Consider the following 21718-nt stretch of genomic DNA (forward strand, 5'->3'; position numbering starts at 1 on the left):
CGCCACCAAATTTGTTTCCTTGTTTTCTCTATAACCACAAATGAGAATTTACTTTCACATATGGTATTTTGTTCAGTTTGATGTAGTTTACCGTTTCACAGTATTATTATCAATTATCAGCAACGCACGGCATACGTTTTAACGCCCTATTCTCGATTTACTCGTAAACTATATATGAGAATGTACTCCCACTTCTCCCATTTTGTTCAGTTTGATGTAATCTGTCGATTGATAATGTCTCATCTTTGGGTAACACTACCACTAAAAGAAAATTAAAGTTTAAGAGGCAATCATAATTTTGGACTATATTTAATATGAAACATACTGTGTATTGTCGTCTATCTAGTGTTACAATGAAAAGCTTGATAAGGATATACACTTCAATATTAGTTTCAACGCAATAGATGGCATTGTTCTTGTGCAATATCAATTTTTGGTTTAGGAAAAAGTTCGATTTTCTCAAAAACTACGCATGTGCATTTACATGTAATTTTATTCAGTTCACTAAAATCTATTGGTACAGACTTCGTCTTGCTACGAATAATTTTTCGTTAAATCTAATAATATTGTTGGAATTTTACACCAAGTTTTGACCAGATTCTGTGTGCTTGAGTTACAAAATTGGTGTGTCATATTACCTAAATATTAGAATTAAAAAAAGAAAGAAAAAGAAATTTGATTATTCCCACTCTTTTAACAATTAATAAGATTATAAATAATATAAAATCTTTCTCAATAGTCAATGATATAACGTCAAAGCAAATTAAAAATCAGATTCGCAAATAAACAATGAGGTTACCAGGCAACACCAAATAATGAGGTAATAAAATTCCACCATCAAATGATTAAGGGAGTGACTTAGTTATTTAAACATAAATGGATATTGCTCAGTATTGGTGGACTTCTTCCAAGCAGCTTGTGTATGCTCGTAAGTTTCGTAACAATATGAATAATTATCCAAGACACTCAGTAAATATGAGACGTTCCTTTCACAAGGGAATCAAGTCCACTAGTGGGTCATTTTGGACATATTTCATCTGTAAGATCTCTATTTCTAGCTTTTTTTTTTTAAGAGCTTTAAAGACTCAGGTCGCGATATTTAAATAACTTTCATAATGATAAAAAAAGTGTTAACTTTTCCATCACGTACCGCATAAGTTTTATATCTCTTTTTCGTATGATAATTGAACTTGATTTCCTTGAATGTTCATATATCATATGAACAGAAAGATAATTATAACGTGAAAAAACTTATATAGACTAAATGGCAACCAGTAATCAACGGCAAATCATTTTTATACTTCCATTTTGGTTATAGGCTAATTACTATCTATCACCAATTTCTATCATCATGTTTCTTTAGAGATTTATCTCTAGTATCTTTTGAATCTAGCTTTAACTTGTATCTGAGACTATAAGTGACCACATAACATGAAAACTATTCCCTAGAAATAATATAAAAAGTAGTATCATTGATAAAAAAGAGACGTAATCCATTCGAGTAAGAAAATCCGGGTGGTACGGATCCATCTTAATTTTGTTTCAGGGAGGATAAAGCCGATTATTAAGTAAGATATAGTGTTTGTTATTATTATTTATATTATTATCCCATCTGCTATTCCAGTTGTAGTAACAAAAGTGGCTCCTAGGTATTGTACTGTAATAGAATCCCGTTTCTTTATTACTATTTTACAGAACACAGATAATTATAATTACTAATCAATACAATTTAGCTGGGACTGCTGATAATTGTCTGTACGGTGGACTAAGACATGTTATTACAAAATAATTATTCTAATATTCTGTAAGTCTTCCTGCTAGTCTTATGCAGTCGGTCCCGGGTTCGATTCCCGATGGTACAATATTGAAATTTGATGGCTCGGATTTCATCTTAAACTGCTTATAGCCTTAGTACTGAAGGGAACGCTAAATTCTAATCGAAACATCTAATACTTTTTTTTTCTGTGACACTTCTAACAGGAAAAAATGTTACCTTTAAGAACTCGAATGAAAATAAGTGTTATAAAGATTAGAGTAATAGTGTTTAATTAAAAAAAGATTAATTTAACTATAAAAGCCGGAGAGAGGAAAGTAGGACAAATGACTAATTTTTGGCCCGAGATAGTACTATTAATGACGATCAAAGGCGTTAAATGGAAAATAAAAGCAAGAATAGGAATGAAGAAAGAACCGCCATTGAGTAAAGAGATAAATAAAAAGACCTACTAAATGTTTCATGAGGAGTATTGCATTGTACGAAGCAGAAGCGAGGACATTATAAAAGAGTGATGAAAAGCGACTGGAAGCTGAGGAAATGTGGGCGTGACAAGAATGGAAATGTATCTAGGCTACACGAGAAGTACTACCAAAAAGTTGGGAAGAGATGGACAGTTATAGAAATTATATTTAAAAAGAAAGGAAATGATTAACAATCATTTGAGAAGAAATTATATTTTTGATAGTAGTTTATGGTAGAGGTGGCGGCTTTTGAGGGAAGTCACAGTTGTAAAAATTTAAAATTTAATCATTACAAGCTAAAGGAAAAAACTTATTTAATGTACTGACTATTGTATACAGCTTTCTGAAGTTGTAGGAAATTTTCTTTACTAAATTGTACTAATAAAACATAAATTCTAACCGATGTGACGTCCCTCAAGAGCGCATTAGGTAGAAGGTAAAAGAAGAAGGAAAAGAATGTTACCATTGATGAACGATATTAAAGATCACAATTGTTATGTCAAAACAAATACTTTGGAGGAGAGTCAAAATATTTAAAAACTTTCCAATAGGAAGCAAGTTACCTGCCACTAACGATATAAGACTCATGATAATAATTATCATGAGTTTTATCTTTAAGAATGTTTATTTGTCCTGTTTCCATTCTTTATAATTAAAAAAAAATCATTGCATAATTTTCAAACACTTACAAAATACTAATTGCCAATCCAGTTTCTCTTTTCAAGGTGTTTTATATTTGAAAAGTCTCTCTTCAAAACAATGATATACGTTTAGGCTAACAACTGCTGAACAATAAAACCTCATTTAGGAAAAAAATACTATTTTACTAATAACTTTTGTAAACATTAGAAAATACTTCAGAGAATTAATATTGTAATGCGAAATTGGATGACAAAGTTTACCAGCAACAGATTTTGTTAATGTTATCGAATTTTGGATTATACTGACCATGCACTGATAATGGAAATGCTTCTAAAATTTATTTTAAACGAAACACAAATGTAAAAACGGTACATAACAAATCGAGATTGGTTTTGAACATTATCAACGATACAGTATAACTGTGATAAGAAGTGTTTTCAACCGCTATTCCTCAACGTCATGGTCAATTTTAAAAATCTTCCCTCAGAGTTGTAACAGTTTTATTCAAATTCAGTTGCTGTAAATATTCTACTAATAGAATTGAACAACATTCATTCCAATATAAAATCTACGATAGAAAAAGAGAATTAAAGCAAACTACGTTAATTCAATTTGAAAATATACAAGAAAGATAAATTTGTAACAGCAGTATACAGGAACGAATAGAAGAAGACACTAATGTTTAGGGGAAATATTTTTGTTCGACCGTTCAAGTTAATTTCATTGAAGAAAGATTTAGATAAGAAAATTACATATTTTTTTGAGATGAGTAAAATTAAAAATTACAATCAAAATTAAAAATTACAAAAGTGGCAAATAAATGAAAACTTAATAAATTTACAAAAAGATAGAGGAAACGTCAACAGAATCCGAAATACAAAGAAAAAAAGTAGTGGGACTTTCACGATTAATATATAATAAGACTTAAGTTAAAGAACATTTTGAAAAAGTACAACTTAAGCCTCCGTAACAGAAAGCCTCGTATTAATACAGAGAAACGTTTAAAGATGCAACAATTACTTTCAAGATACAGATATGCAATGGAGTGAAGTAGCGTTTGATTACAACGGATTCCATATAGGCATGACAAAACGGAACATAAAGGCGTTCATTAAAGGATACATAAGAAATGTAAACGGAAAAGACACAGTGTTCCAGAACTCATTCGAATGATTATAACTCTCAACATATCACTTTCAATACCAATCTTTTACACAAATCAAAGACAGGTAGAATAGAAAGCATTTTATAGTCACACAAGAACATCTTCTCTTAATACAGTAAAACGTAATTTAGACAAACCTTGATATGAAATTATCAGTAGGTTCAAAATCAATAAACAACAATAGTTAACACGCCAAGTGTATTCTTTATTTCCACAAATTATCTCAATGATATGCCGAGAAAAGCTACTCAGTTGTTTTCAGAAACTTTTGGAAGGCAAATGACCCGGTAAATTTAAGAACAATGGGGAACAGTGACACTACAAGAAGCCTAGAAACAAGGAGAATACATATTTCCTATATTTATTGTCGTTGAACGAGAAAATGAGAGAGAGAGCGAGAGATAGTGTACATTCAGTGTCCAAGAGAATCAAGTAAACTTTTGGACATTTTAGACTTATTTCAAATTTAAGGACTTTATCTGAAGCCTTTTTCCTCCATGAAGCATAAAAGATCTATGTCCAGATACTGAAATAATTCTTGTAATGCAAAAAGAAAAGTATTATCTTTTACATGTATTTAAGCACACCGTACAAATTTTGTCTCTTTTCCTCACGATTATGGTAATGGCTGTCTGCGTACTTCCTACCCTAACTTTGAAATTTCTTCTTCAGTTATGTAATACTACAAATACATTTATCCATTACTCATCTTTTGAAGAAACATTCAATATTTTTAACTTTATTCCCCTAATTCCTCTTCTATTTCGCTATTACTACGTTAAGTGCTGACGTAGAGGTTAGTGGAAGACAATGGAGCATGGAAGCTTCTCAGCTGCGGCAAGTAACCTGCCAGTAATGGCAGAATACCTATGATGATGATGACGTTAGGTAGTAATACAGTAAATTATACTTCACACCAATATATTTATAATTATTTTGAGTTTTACTGAGCCTGACATAAGGAATATTTATATATTTTTGACCTTATACAGTACTTCCGATTAACATAATTTATATATTTTTCTTTCATGTAAATAAGTAACTTTACTGTATATATGAAGGGGATGGTCATTATTTTGATTTTCGAAAAAAAATGACACAAGAATCTCTACATTTTTAAAATTTTTCTTATCGCTTTCTTCTTCCATTTAAATATTATTTGTGTACCGAAAGAAATATCCTATGATAAAGTGACATGCGAGAAATAAGAGTGAAAATATACATGATTTGCTGTGATTAATAGATTTTCATTTACAAACGTCTCTAATTTACATAGTTCATATTCTACTCTTGACAGAATTTTTCCTGCAATTGCATAGAGTACACATTCCAATTTAATTATGTATCTAGTAGATCACAGATCTAGAGGCATAGTACGTTCCCTCAATAGGAGTGCAATTCGGCAGATTTCTTTCAATGGAATGGAATGATTCTTTCAAGTTCGCATGCTAATTTTTACAACAGCATCCCTTCCTCTTTCCAATTCTCTTTTGACTGCATTTGCAGGATTGCAACGTCTTAACACCCACTGTGTCTGTTCTTTCTCCCCAATATTATGGCTAATATGAAACAACTGTCAGGCAATGTAAGAGTAAGGAAACTGGTCTTGGAAATAGGGAATCGAGAGGACCGGGTTTGGAAATATAGCAACTAAGACTCCACGTGGAGTTGACAAGCAAGAAACTGTTTGAAATGAAAGTTCTAGTTGGCCATTTAGTTATCGGGGGTATTTTCCAGAAGTTTTTTTTTCCGTATGATCGGACGATGAGTTATTTATGGCACGAGTCACAATTCGTAGAAGGCAGCATTCTTTATAAAAGAACCAGGGCCGTGCCGTTGAAAATCAGCGCCCGGGGCGAGAGTATACGACGGCGCCTCCCATACATATATTCCAAGTAAGTTTTCCTTTCTATTGCCCCTTTTCACTCGATTTTTTCGCCCCCCTACTTTGGCGCCCGGGACCGTTGCCCCTCCCGCCACGGCACGACCCTGAAAAGAACTGCACCTCGGTTGAAGAAACGAACTATAACAGAGATAGCAGACCAAAAACTGTGGCTTTACAAGTATATTTTGGGCATGGTATAGAGTGATTTCTTTTAATTCACTATTCATAAATTTGTCCTATCTCTTTTCCGTAGCTAAATTAACTTGGAAAAGTCCACATATGAACAAATGGCGAAATATCACTACCAAAAGACAGACTGAGGACACACATATCACTGATTTTTTTAATAGTAATGTGACTTATGCTTTATTTCATAACACATCTATCTAACTGCTACTACCCTACAAACAAATGTAACGTCTTTAATAAGAAATCACTTACCATAAACTTAAAATTCTTACGTAAGGAATATGTTTTAAGTAGTAGACAACACAGTTGTATAGTATTGTATTTCAGTTCTATTGTTGAACTTATTTACTCTTTCTCTTTTCTTTTAGTACTTATTCTCATCATCAGCCCAGTTCGGTTTCTGACTTCGAAGTCACTCTCTAAGATTGTTCCTCCATTGCTAGCTCTAACGGTTTTCCAAAGCAGCACCATGTATATGGAAGGCTGCATCATTTTAATTGCTTTTCTCATTTGTTGGCTGCTTGTAAAGGTACGTTTTAAGCTTAAAAATTATATTCCGCATTGGTGGTAATGAAACTGATGAGATTAGAAATTGTTAAATATCAGCGCCATCTTTGATTATTACTGTATTGACTTATATATAGATCATTTGTTTTCCTCTTACTCAAACAAATAGAGAATTTAATGTTCTGATTTTGAAGATTTCTTAGTTTATTTGGTTCATTAATATTGATTAAATAATTTGCGAAATATTAATCTCTCTAGATAAAAGAAAAAAGTCCTCGGAATCTCTTAAGAGAGAGATGTCATTTGGTGAAATTTAAACATTTTCATTTAAAATACTTATTTAAAACATGTTTCAGCATTTTTTTTAAATATTTGATCTACAAAGGAAGAAAAAGGACTGAGGTTTCAGTTTTAATAATATGTCCATATCTCGGCATGCCTTAAGGTTAGACACATGAAATCTCGTGTTTATAATTTAGTATCAGTTGGAATAATAACATTTTCTAGTTATGATCACTCACAATGACACCATTTAACTACATAGCATGATAGGAGTAGGGATACAATACAGTCCAATAACGATTGCAAATATAATTTATTTTGTTTTAATTTACCAAATTTTAGTAAATCAATTGGGTTTCCTTGCTTTAAAGATCTTTTTATAGCATTTCAGTTTCTTTTATTTACAATGGCTAAAATAACGTGCCAAATTAACAAAATTAAATTAACTGTCAAATTACATTCCATATATTTTAAGTGGACGTTGCCCTATCTGGAGATATGTAACCCCTCTAGCGAGTGAAAGAGAAAGCAAATAGTTTCTAGGATTACGAACTATTTTTGGAGAAGCTAAGAAAGACCAGATGTAAATTTTGTAACGTACGACAAAAATTAGTATTTTCTGGTTATATTCAGCCACTCTAGGATAAACTGGCTGTTTGAGTAATTTAATAAGATTTTCAGTGTTTTGTTTAACTGTTTAGTACTAAACAGTGGTTTATTTAACCATGGAAAATAGTGACTGGGATTTTATATTAGATGTAAGTCCCAGTTTATTCTGGAGCTGCAAATCTAAACCAGTAGTAAAATTAAACTGATTCCATTTTTATATTCGATTAATAACTATTGTATATTTTGAACGGGGATTACTGAATTTAGACATGTAAAGTGGAATTAAAGTAAGTTTTATTGACAGTTATTCAATTATACACATGAGCAGTTAAAGCAGTTCACAGGCTGCCATTCCCATAGCCTATGCCGACTACCTGAACAAATAATAATAATGTTATGTACAATTCGTAAGAATGCTCGTTAATAGAATTTGGATATTGAATTATAGTACAAAATATTATGTCTCCAGTCACCTAACTTAACCTAAAATGGAATTATGAAACATTAAGGTATTGGACACTTCTAAGTTGATCGTAGAAAATATTTTATAGAAAAATGCAGCTACAAGTGGATTTTACGTAACGTTATATTTTGAATCAAAGTTCGTATTTTAAATTATCTGAAATGGCACTGAGATCAAACTAGACAGTTACTTTTTACAGTACTTCAAATTGCAGTTCTTTCTTATTTAACTATTCTTTCGTATAAAACATTAAACAGTATAATATTCCTTTGAGGTAGAAAATAGTCACTTCGATTTCTCATTAGCAGTAGTAACAAATTTATTTTGCAGGAAAAGTAGCCTATGATTATTTTATATGCGTAGAAATATTTATTTAACGAGAATAAGTAATTTGTTTCTTCGTAATAGTGAAAATGTATGTGATTCTCAATGTGAGTGTATATGAAATGATAATTCATTAAATAACTGAATTATATTTTGGTTCAGCATATGACAAATATATGAAAAGTAATTATTTTCTTAATTGAGCACTGCAAAGTATACAGCCTTTTGATTAACATAGATTTTCGTATTTAATGGATTTCGATTTCCTGTACAACTGGATTATAAATGAATTGTAAACATCTTAAAAATAACAACATAAAAAGTACACTTTCTGTATTTTAACTGAATTATTTTGAAATATTTCTAGATGCTCTGAGAAAGAATTGTAGTATATATATTAACAAATATTATTTATTCCAAATTATGAAAACCACTGAATAGTAGCCCTCTGACATCTGTTACAGAATGAAAAAACTTAAATTAATTTATTTTAATAAATTCAGACTGTAAAAATAAAATTTACCTTGGAAGAAGCAGCCTTGTTCTTTACGAAATATTGAAGTAGCTCTAGTGATATATTTTGTAATTTTAATCTGATTTTCTTTACCAATAGCAATAGAAGGTTCACAGGGCTATGAGCAGATCGTAACTAACTACTGTATATTTAAAACATATTGAAGTTCAGTTCTACATTTGATTTTGGATATTTTTTCTTCAAACTGCTAGTAACCAAAATGGCTCCAATATCTGATAAACTTAAGATTATTAACTTTAAAAAAAAATACTAAATTCAATGAAGATTTCTGTAGTTTGTAAGATGCTCTTCTTTTGAAAGAAAATGAAGCGAGTAATTCTGTTGGAAAATTAGTTACAATATACAATAGAAAATGCTCAGCTGTTTTCTTTTTTTCTGCTTGCCCATTCCACAATCCTTTTTAGTATTGTCTATTGTTTACCTTCTTCTGTGAAAGCAAATTTTTAGTACATTGAACTGAAACATATATCACGGTATCAGATATCACTACCAAAACGCAATGCTTCAGTTTAATGTACTAAAAAGTTCCGAGCTGAATGTTGCTAAAAGATGTGCCCATTGTAGATTGTAAGCTCGCCTGTCGATAAAAAGATAAAAACGTTCTATTAGTATCAGGCAGTGACAACGCATGGGATATCCTTGTAAAGCAGAAAAGGTTCCTGACAATTCTGGGAAGTAAGCGTGGGCATGCGACCACTGATTACTAAAAAGCGACAAATCGTTTGCCAGGTGTTGATGTCTCATATTCCGTGAGTAATTGATCGCCACACGTAATTATGCCCCCGCTACTGCGGCGGTGTGTAATCTTAAGTTGGGTAGAAAGGCGACGTGAGCTACCGAGTCGGCTGAATAATACCACTTATTGGCGGACCGACGAGGTGATGGTGGTATACTCCAACAGCGACGAATGATAATGTGCATTCCTCGGGCTAACGCATGAGACATCAACATCCCATAAACTAATTATCATTTGTTAGTGATCAGTGATGCCGCACATGCTCACTTACGCCCATATTTACTTTCCAGAATTACCAAGAAATCTTTTTCACCCTACGAGGAGCTCTTATCTTCCGCCATTGCACGATTCTGAAACGTGTGGTTTTGGACAGAACGGGTTACAAGTCTACAATGCCCTTACATTGAAACAATATTCAACTCGAAAGTTCATTTTCTGTAGGTTTAGGAACCTTACAAAGCATTACAAAGTAAGTAGGGTTTAGAGTATACGTTATGTACAAATAACTCTTTTATGCAGCATTTAGTGTCAATAGTTTCAATATGCATTAAACGATTTAAGTGTAATTTTTGTTTTAAACGTAGACAATGTAATATTTATTTTGCAAAGAATAGTATATAAATTCAAGTGTTCGTTTGAAGAGCATACATTTTAATCAAATGTTTGAAAAACTGTCAAAATATTGCTCAAAATTTAATCAGTTATGTATCAAGAAACGTTCCTTGGCCTTAAACAGTTTAATAAACTTAGTTTACATTGAAATGGAAAAACAATGTATTTAGTCTAATTCGAAAAAACGGTGACAAATTCCCTTAATTTTCAAATAATTTGAAACTCGAGAAAGAAAAATGTGCATATTATACTTATAATTGGTATTGTAATACTCAATAATATTTTCTTTCCTATACTGAGTTTCAACATTAATATAAATCATGACATTTTACTCATTTATGCACAAAGAAGATTAAAAACTCCATAAATTACAAATATATGTATACATTTCAGTACGAATCGTCTAAATGCAACTCGATGTTACAAGAAATAGAAACAATTTCAGATAGCTTAAAAAGTCAACTTGAAAATTTCGAGAAACAACAAAGCATCATCCTGAAATGTGTAAGTGTTTGAAATTTGTTTCTTTTATTCAATTTTCTTTCTTAATAAAATGTTGTATATTTGGTTAGAATAAGCTCAGTGTGTCTGCAAAGTTATGGCTTGCTTTAAAGTTTGTCTACTTGTATAGCTCTACATGCTTGACTGTTATAATAATCACTAAATGAAAAAGAAAGTTTTTTTTTTTTAAATAAATATTTGCTGTAATATATAACGACACACTAGTTCGATTTGTTAAAATCTTATAGTATACTTCATATAAAAGGATTACATATCAGTTTTAATTGTTAAAAACTCACTATATTTTCTAATAAATATTACTAACTTTACAATAATGTTATTCTCATCTGAATTGCACGACGTGTTGCTGGATATTGTTAATTACTTATAAACAAGTGCTGGTAACGAAACTGTTACCCTAGCAGCTGGATGATTGTCCTAACGATGAGTAAACAACATATTTATCTAGCGACAGAAACATAAAACATTTACAAATCAAGATTATTCATGACACTTTTTATAACATTTATTATTATTATTCTCTTATGTAACTAGTGCCAGGTGAAATAAAACTTTTGCTCTGAATATTAAATAACATAAAAGAAGTAAATACATGTTAAATACACGTTATCGTTGTAAATACCTGTGAAAATTCCGTATGTTACATAGCAACAGTAGCGTACACAGAATATTGTCAAAGTTTATACCCCTTATCCCTCCTTTAGGAACATCACTGCCTACCAACCATGTACACTCAGATTTACCAGAATTTCTTTTCTTCCTTTTTCCCACTAATTTCATTATATAAAATCCTTTATTTTCATGATGACAAAGACCATCTGACATTCCATTTGCTTTTAAAATTGGTGTAATAATTAAAAAATTGTACGTCTAAATTTAATCTATATTATTTTCAAAATTAAAAAATCAACTATTTATATTGACGTAACTAGAAAATTTTGCTGGGGGGAGAAGGACAATCTTTACCTTCTAGTTATGTGTGATTTTTTGGTACACACAAAGAACAAAATAAAATGGGAAATTCTAGGATTGATGTTCACAACAATGGAATTCGAACAACTTTATAGACATGTGAAATTATTCATGTACTTTAAGGCAGGTCGTTATATATATATATATATATATATATATATATATATATATATATATATAGCATTAGTTCTGTAAATAGTCAAAAATACCGTAATTTTAGTGTGATACGTTTAGTACTTATAACTTACCGTTCAGTGAACTGTTGAACAATTAGTTATGTTCATGTTCTTTCATATAGTGAAGTTAATTTAGGGCTCGTTACTTAATGATGCCTTAGACTGATTATAAGAAAAAAAAATCGCAAACGCTATGTTGTTCTAATACATTTTTAAGATAGGAATGATTTTCTTTTCCATATTCAGCATCGCCTTTAGTTTACGTTACGTTTTCAAAATGGAGTACACATCTAAGTGTTTTAAGGAGACTCATTTATCTCAAGGAGTAGAGTATTATTAAGAATTTTATCCTCTGGAAACAGGGACAACTGATAACTTAAACGATACTCTAGCTTTTGTCATATACGTCTAAAAATTTTAAGTGTCATACCGATTTACAATCTATGGACCAAAATTATATCTCCAGAATTTTATGGTTGGTTTGTTTCCCTAGCTGAACAAAAATAAATAAGTAAATGTGCTGATATCGTTGAACTTTAAATAGATTTCTCATATAGCTTTAAGTGAGTCATCATTAACAGATATATAAGTTGCCCAATTCCGAAACGTCTCTTGTCCACTTTACAAAGCTTTCGAGAAATCGTTTATTTATTTTATTTTTTACAACCTTGATTCCTACAGTTCGAAATAAGCAAAGTAAGTTTTGTAAAATGTAAAATATATACCGGAACACATTATATGGGATAAGTTCCGTGAATGTGTCTATATTTCGAATGCATTGTTGTCTTACGTGAATGAGCAGTTACTGTTCTTCGAAGTAATCCCCGACTGCACTTCTGGGAACGGCTGTACAAGTCCTGGAAATTCCTGGCGTAGTCGTCTTTAGGGATGGCCTTCAGCTGGGTTGTAACATTACATTGGATGTCCGAAATGTCTGAAAACCTCTGACCCTTCAGAGTTGATTTCAATTTGGGGAACAAGAAAACGTCCTGAGCAGACAAGTCTAGGGAGTAAGGTGGGTGATTTAGTGATACAACTCCCCTGTTGGCCAGGAACTGCTCCACTAGAAAGACAGTGTGTGGCCGGACATAGTAGTGGAACAGGATCCAGTCACCTTGGCGTACTAGAGGCGTACCCTCTTGATCTGTTGCAGCAGACGTTTCAGTATTTCCACGTACGTAGCGGCATTTAATGTGTTGTTCTAAGGGGGAATTCTTTATGGATGAGATTCTCGGAATCAAAGAATACCACGAGCATTGGCTTGAAGCGGGATCTCTCACTTCGCACCTTCTTGCTTTTCGGCGACCCTGGACCCCGCCATTCCATACTTTGAGCTTGCCTTTGGGATCTTACCTCAGGCACCAGGTCTCGTCACCCGTGATGATGATTTTCAAAAAAATTTGGATCTCGATCCGCTATGTCGATGAGGTCTCCACATGCGTCAAGACGACGTTACATTTGTTCCAGCGTGGGGCACAAGTCGTGAGCAAAGCTTACGTTTACCCAAATCCTGGGTCACTATGAGGTGGACCGTCTCACGACCAATTTCCACTTCCTCCGCTATTATCCGCACTGTCACACGATGAACCTGGTCAAAAATTTCTTTATTTTATGTACGTTGTCCGCGGTGCATGCAGTTGCAAGCCAGCCAGTTCGGAGGGCATTTCTCACTGTGTCCTGCCCTTCTTGAAAACGTTTAAATCAATCATAAACACTCTTCAACGTGACAGAACGTTCTTCGTCAACTGTTATCAACATTTCATGAGTCTCTTTCTTTGGTTTTAGAAGTTTGAAACAGAACAGCATTTTCGTTCGCTGTTCAATTTTGGTATCCAGTTTTGGTTTTAATCGCGCAATGTGCTGTTTACACACGATAAACACACTCACAGCGTCGTCACTTGGGAACTTGTTCAGATATATCTTGACCTGTCCGGCGCGGTATGCGGCGCACTTTACGACCGTGAGCAATATAACGTAATTCAACTTTCTGAGCAGATGTTGTATTAACAAATCATAAACAATGAGAAAAAACCGCACTCCAAAAAAGGGGACAAAAGACTTTTTGGAATTAAGCAATTCATGTAACTTGTTAGAATGTTATTTATACAAATTGTTAGTTTCTTTAAAGTTAATTCCTTATTATGAATGTTATTTTCCATTTACTGGCTATTTATTACCATAAGACGATTCGCTTTATATGAGAATCACACAGTCAAACTTAGGAATATACTAAGCCTTTTCCTAAGTATTCTGAGTGAATAAGTGATTTCATGCGTCATTTTTCTATGATTAGTTGAGTACATAATGAAACGATCATCTAAAGACTCTTTTGGATTGCTTTTCAGCAGGATGTTGGTACTATGTTTTATTAGAATGAATTTCAAAAATTTGAAATTCAACCATTACTTTGCTGGCACACTGTATCTCTGTAATCATATGTATACATTTTTCTTTCTTTTTCTTTTTTTTTTTTCAAATAAGACCCTTATGTATTCTAAATTAAGGTGTTTTTAGAAATAATAGATTAAGTGATTTAGAAATTTCTATAGAGTGAAAAACTGAATATTCTAGCTTGTATTAAAATTTTATTTTATCTTCCCTATATTTTATCTAGGATTATTTTTCTATCTTGGGATTTGTTTTTTAGTTATAAATTAAGATTCAAAATGTACAATTCTTATTACATTTTTCAAACAAAGTTCAATTATTCAAACATCTTTGCTTCCATCATGTCACGTAAAAGCTAGCAAAACGTTAGGATAAAACAAATAAATATATACATAAAATAAAATAAATAATTTTTAAAACTTTTTTTTTTTTTTACTAAAAACAATCGAATAATATTTTCTAAAAGAAAAAGATACCTTAGCCACAGATAATTCAGCATGTCTATTAGATGATGTTGCTAGTGATGCTCTGAATTGTTGAAGCAAGGGATCCTTCTTCTTTTCTCCCACTAACTCCAAGGTATATCAGTATGTTTGTAAATTTTAACAAAATATCCACCATGTTCTATAGATATCGAATTCTTTAAAAAAAAAAAAAAAAAAGAAAAAAAAAGTGCCCTGAAAATATTTATTTTAAATTGGAGGCATGTGAATCTACAGGCAAATAAGGCATATCTCTAAGCAATTATCTGCGCATGAACCAAGAGAAAACTACATTAACGCACTTATTGAAAGAAAGAAAACTAATGTAAAGGAATTTTATGATGTCCCCATGTTCTTTATCTGTACAGAAATTTTCATTATATTTAAGTCATTCCGTAAACGTAAATTGATTTCTATGGCTCACCTTTCAAGGAGAGGCACTGTTACTCCTAACTTTCGACTGTGTGCTTATTTTCAATTTACACCGATATAATAATTAGATTGACAAAATATTTTAGTTCACGTCTACTATTAGTTTGGTTTAACAAAAATATCTATTTTTACTTTCTTTCCTACTTAAATTTTGCTATATCTGTATTGAAATGTTGCACTAGTAATACTACAACAAATAATCACAAAGATCTCCCAATTTTATGGAGTGGATAACTGAATTACATTCTTTTTATTACCAAAACAAATTTATATTTTTATTTATTACCTTATTCTAAAAATATGTACTAAGTTTCGTTAATACATTTGAATTATCTGTTGTCCAGGCGAATAATATTTTGCGTTATCCAACGTGTTCTTGTTGATATATATCGTTTTTGTAGTAAATGTAGATTTGAGCTGTTCAAACTTCATTGATTTCAGCCCATGCAACGTTGTCTGATTCATAAAACTAACAAAAATAAATAAATAAATAAATAAATAAATAAATAAAATAAAATAAAAACGTGGAATGAAGGAAATATTCATCTACTTATTTATCATCACAACCGATGTTACTATCTGCATCCCCTAAAGGGACACTGTAACTTTCGGTTGAATATGAATTCTGTTTTAACTATACACAAAGCAACCTGCTATGTTCTTTAATATACTTTACAATGTTGTGAAACTGTCACATAACATAGTGTGTCACAATGGAATAAATAAAAGTTATCGTTTTTTCTTTTACAGAAAATATGCAAATATGCGTCGTAGTTTAGTCTTTTTTTTTTTTTCTTTTTACGAAAATTGTAGTGAAACATATTTTTTAATTGGGAGGCGAGATAATCCATATCACATGAGGGGACTAAATTCACTGCTCATTTTTAAGTAATTTTAATCCCAATCACAAGGGATTATGGAAAAGAATCATAGAAAGTGTACAACATAATGTGTGAAAACTTAATGAATTTTAGAAAATTTTGTCATTGACCTCTAAAAGAAATAGAGGGGGAGGGAAGGGCAGGATGGTAAATCCAGTACTTTATTCTTTACTGATTTTAACTCCCTGCAGAGGGGATAATTGGGAAGCCTTAAATAATATGTGCATAAAATACTTCATAATGAAAATTATCGTGGAACATGTTTGAAATTCGGTTGGAGGAGGGGAGGGTTAATTCACGTTTTTATTCTTGGTAGATTTTAAATCCACGTTGAGAGGAATTCACAATGCCATGAAGAAAATATACATTAAGTTTTGTTATAATTGAAATATTCTTACGTGGGTTTTATTGGGAAATTGTCTTTCATGTACATGTGTAAAATTGCAATATGGGGTTAATTTCACCTTCTTTTTCTGCCTTATACTTGATAGATTTCAACCCCAAATAATAGGGTTAATTCTGCAACTCGAAGGAAGGTACATACCAAGTTTCATCAAAATCGGATAAGCTTTACGAGAGTTAACGTGGAACAGATGGACAGACATACGCATGTCAATCGAGTTAAATACTAGAAGCTTTACTAATGTTCGCTTCAATTAGTGCATTTGTCCATATTGTTTCCTTCAAATTCTAGAGGCAATTACATAAGAAATTTTAAAGGAATTCGCAATATTGCCAGATATTAAATTTTGTTCCCTAAGAATTTTTTCAAAATATTTCCAATATTTTGAAACAAATTGTCTCACGTTCCGATAAGAATTTTCTCTAAAAAAAAAAAAAAAAAAAAAAAAAAAACTTTCAAAATTTGAGAGAAATTATTAAAATTTCTATAAGAGATTTCCAACATTTTAAGAAGATACTATATCTACTTGTAGTAATAATTTCCTGGAAAAAATCTAAAATTTTGGAATAAATCGTGTAAAATTCCTGTAAGTTTTTATTTAAGTTGAAGGAAATTCAATTAAATTCCCGTGAGAACTTTCTCTGAAAAATTCAAAATTATAGTAGAAGAAAACAATATGCCTCAACACATTGATTATGTTATCATCTGATAAGAGATATGTTACATGTATACGTAGCCAATGTAACCACATAAGAAGTTCTTGAAGAAATTCCACAATTTTGGCAGAAACTTAATTATGTCTCTTAGAAATTTTTCAAAATATTTAAAATATTTTGAAATAAATTTTAGTAATTTCCGCTAAGAATTTTCTTAAAGCATTTCTAATACATTGGAAGAAATTATGTCAGATTCCCGTAAGAATTTTCTCAAAAGGTCTTTAAAAAATAGAATAAATTATATAAAATTCCTGTAATAATTTTTTCTTAATGTTGGAAGAAATTAAATTAAGTTCTAGTAAAAAAAATTCTCTGAAAAATTCCAAATTATAGAAGAAAAATATGGCTCAATACATTGATTATGTTATCATCCGATAAGTGATATGTGTAAATATATAAAAGTATACACAGCTAATGCAGATTCTTTTCTATTTACTGCTAACAATAAAATAGTTAAACTTCATGTTAAAAAACTTGAACCTTCTGTATTCCAACGATCTTTTCAGTACCTCAGACTTCTAACTATTGTGCTGCCAAAATGTCTTGAGCCGTGGCAAAAATGCTAACTAAAGCTCACACCCTCACACACCCACGCGTTGAGCCAATAAGAGTTCAGCTGTTGCTAAGCGAGAGAAAGCGAGTGGAATTCCTTCAGCCGATAGCAGCGCTTGCAACGGAAGACTAGGGATCAAGTCAATGTGGCATTAGTATAGTGATATTGTGCATTGTTGAAGCGACCGATCCTCCCTCCCACTAATTTCAACCTCAAATTATAACAGTATCTCCAATATCTGATATAACACACACACAATGTTCTATAAAAATCTGAGAGTGATTAATAAATATCCAAGAAAATATGTTATACAAAACCCTCTCCCTGATTGTTGTCCCACCTCAACTGCAAGCACTTGAGACGATTGGAAATTCTCAGAAGAAATTAGAACATACTCAACAAAATTGTATATTTTACGAAAGTTACCGTAAAATTTTTATTTAAATTTCCAACGGGGAGTGGTTAAGTGAGTCCTGATAGTTGATTGACTTTAATTGCAAGAGTGGGGATTACGTGAAAACATTAATAAACATATACACCATTTTGTGTTAAAATCGAATAATATTTACTACTTATTATAGAACATATTTAAAAAAAAAACTGGATTGGAAGGGAGTTTACTTTTCAGCTGGGGATTACGGAAAAGAGTCGAAGAAAATGTACATTATATTGTATCAAGACTAAATGAATTTTAGAAAATTTATCGTTGAACTTTAAAAGAAATCAGGGAGAAGGAGTACGAGAATAAATCTACTATTTCATTCTTTATTGATTTAACTTCCTGCAGAGAATATGATCGGGAATCCCGAAAAAAAAAAAAGTACAACATATTATGCCAAAATCGAACACTTTTGATGAAAATTATCGTAGCACATAGTATTGAATTTGAAGAGGGGTAGTGTGAATTCACACTTTCCTTCTTGGCACATTTTAACCCCAAGTTGCGGAATATTCACAATACTATAAAGAGAACATGCACTGAGTTTTGTCATAATTAAAAATTTTTTTGTGGTTTATATTGGAAAATTGGCTTGCGTGTACATGTAAATTTGCAACATGGGGTTAATTGTACCCCCTTTTACCCCCTTTATACGTGATGGATTGCAAATTAAAGATGATTCAATAATCTATATACACATTAAACACCAGAGCTCATTATTAAACTCAAAAAAGTTAAATATTCTTTAAAACATCTTTACAAAATTAAGCATGTTAGATTTTACAAATCTCAGAAAACCATGAATTTTCTCTTAATTTCGGAGGAAAATCAGTAACGACTTTTCTTGAACCATTACGGAGATCCTTGCTTGCCAATGTTAATTTATGTGACACCCATAAGTCGAACTTTATCACCGTACCGATTGGACGGAGCCACCAACCTCCAAACAGTAACTCTTGTTGGCCGGTGTTAACTAATGTGGTAACCATGAGTTCAACTTTATCACCGAACACTATCTGTAATGATGGTTTCGCCAAGACAGATAAAGACTGGATGGATCCCCTTCACCGTAGACCACCAGACTTCTGGGCCACCAATACCTTCTGCGAATGAAGGAGTGATTTGAGTAAACGTGCTGAACATCGGTCACGATTCCCTCACTGTTCTGACCTGATGTTCAACATTGTCGTAATAGATCCACTTTTCATCATAAGTGACAATCTAAGGCAGGAAACCTTCCGGTTATTTCTCATACTCGGAGAACTACACATTTCTAGATGCAGATCCTTGCTTGTCGATGTTAATTTATGTGGCACCCATGAATCCAACTTTATCAACGTACCGATTGGACGGAGCCACCGACCTCCAAACGGCAACACTTCTTGGCCGGTGTCAATTAATGTGGTAAACATGGGTACAATTTTTTCACCTTACCAATTGGGTGGAGCTGCCGAACGACAGTGGTATGACGTATGTGTTCAAATTGGAACATTCTGCACATTTAGCCGGTGCATTTACGCCAGGAGGCAATAATAATAATGCCTAACTTGTCTGCAGTTGTACGAGCACTTTTCCAAGTGTTCGCTTCCACCGTGTTCCTGAGGTGCTCATCCAAACACGCTGTTGGTCGATGGCCGCAGGGCTAATATTTTTAATATGTTGCGGACACAAAACTTCACAAACTGGCTGCATATGGCGCATTCATTTACCTCTCTTGGCGTAAATGTGCAGGATGTTCCAATTTGAACAAACAGAAAAAAAAAAAAAACACTCACAAAGATATGTTCTCCATGGTGCACTTCCATACGACCCTGCTCAACTATACAGTGTATCGTCACTGATTATGCACCCAGTCTGTTTACGGAACATGTAGGTGTTTATGACATCATACGCATGACTTCTATTCATATTTGTTGAGTTGCAGAGGATGATTTCCCACCAGACGTACAATCGGATAAATCCCAATCGCACAAACCCAATAGAAACAACTTAATATCTTTAACTCGCATACTTCAGTTTAAAAGGTTTTGATAAGAGTGCTCCACTGCTCGGAAAAAATAAATAAGGGAAAACCTTTCCTATAAACTTAGTTTTCTTTGATGCTCTAGCATGATATATAAAAATAATGGAAACTTTTATGTAATGTAATCCGTAATCTTTGTGTAACACTGGACATTTACACGCTGTGACTGCTTGTGTTACTGTTGTATTGCGTGTAGTACGCAAGGCAGTGTAGTACGGATTCGTGCATGCAATAGGTCAGACAATAATGACACAAAATTGGAGACCTCTCCGATTTTCAAAGAGGGAAACTTCTGCGTACGCGGTTAGTTAGATCAAGTGTACTGGGTGTATCGAGAGTAACAGTATACAGGGGATCATGGGATAGACGCCTGGTGGCAACACATAATCAGAGAAGAGGAACAATAAACAGAAACCAATACTAGGCGAGGGGAATCATCAAACATTGAAAAAGGATTCTCAAGAGAACCTAGAGTTAATATGGCACAACTGAGAACCAAATCGATCAGAAGCTGGAACGACCTGTTTCTACAGTTACGTCCGACGAGAGATGCATAACGTCGACATCCAAGGTCAGATTGCGATTTCGAAGCCTTTGTTGACCGTCACTAATGCGATAGCGAGAAATATATATATGCTATCGAAAATATGAGACATGGACCACCAATGGCTGGAAGCATGGTTCGATAAATCATCTTTGTCTTTGCTTCCAAAAACAAATCTGATTTTGCTGGCAGGCGCCCACAAAAGATCTATACGTATACTTCGGACCGTCTACTTTCTACCGTTTAACATGGTGGCGATTCTGTGCTAGTGTTCGCTATAATTTCATAGTTTTCCATTCGTCCTATATATTTCCAAAGGACAAGTTACTGCTGGTGATTATGTGGGCATTTTAGATGACTATCTATTCTCTAACAACAATGTAGTCTTCCAAGATGACAATGCGTCAAACCTGTTTAGGCATGGTTTCAGGAACATCAGGATGGACTTTAACATCCCCCATGGCCCGTTTAGTATCCTGACTTCAACATTATTGAACATCTATGGTCACTTTTAGAATAGTTAGCGCAGATTTCCTCTGTCATCGCTGATGCAAGTGAATGTCGTAATCCACTAAGAATTACCAGTATTCCTCTGGAAACAATTGAAGCGTTATATTCCTCAATTTCGCGACAAATTCAAGCAGTACAGCCTAATTGAGTATTAATCAGGTAAGCTATATTTTGTTGGTGTGTTTCGATTATTTGCATAAACACAATATATTCCACAATAAATATTTAACTATGCACAAGGTGGTGCAAGGCGTACCTGTGTGTTGTGTTTTTCGATTAAATGCACGCTCTATGTTACTTTAACCAGTGTACGTACATATAGAAATACCTGAACCTAATTTTGTATTAATATGACATGTTCTATTTGATATCTCTATGTAAAATAAACTGGCATTAAATAAGCTATTATCTTCAGAAGAAAGAAAATGGCAATTTTCTAAATAGGGAATACAATAAAATACAAAAACATTTTTTTGAAAGCATGAGTTAA

At 32.6% G+C, this 21718-nt stretch overlaps 1 protein-coding gene across 2 annotated transcripts in view; it reads left to right on the forward strand.

Moving 5' to 3' along the window:
- Positions 1-795: 795 nt before the first annotated feature.
- Positions 796-21718, forward strand: part of LOC145673234 (uncharacterized) — a 41156-nt gene continuing 20233 nt past the window's right edge. For both annotated transcript variants that reach the window (XM_081742730.1, XM_081742731.1), the window contains exons 1-3: positions 796-928; positions 6488-6648; positions 10581-10691. In XM_081742730.1, the coding sequence (XP_081598856.1) occupies positions 877-928; positions 6488-6648; positions 10581-10691 (324 nt within the window). In that variant the 5' untranslated portion in view covers positions 796-876. The remainder of the gene's footprint in view (positions 929-6487; positions 6649-10580; positions 10692-21718) is intronic.

The sequence above is a fragment of the Thermobia domestica genome, chromosome 16 (assembly GCF_964235325.1).
Source record: "Thermobia domestica chromosome 16, izTheDome1.hap1.1, whole genome shotgun sequence".
NCBI classification, from domain to species: Eukaryota; Metazoa; Arthropoda; class Insecta; order Zygentoma; family Lepismatidae; genus Thermobia; species Thermobia domestica.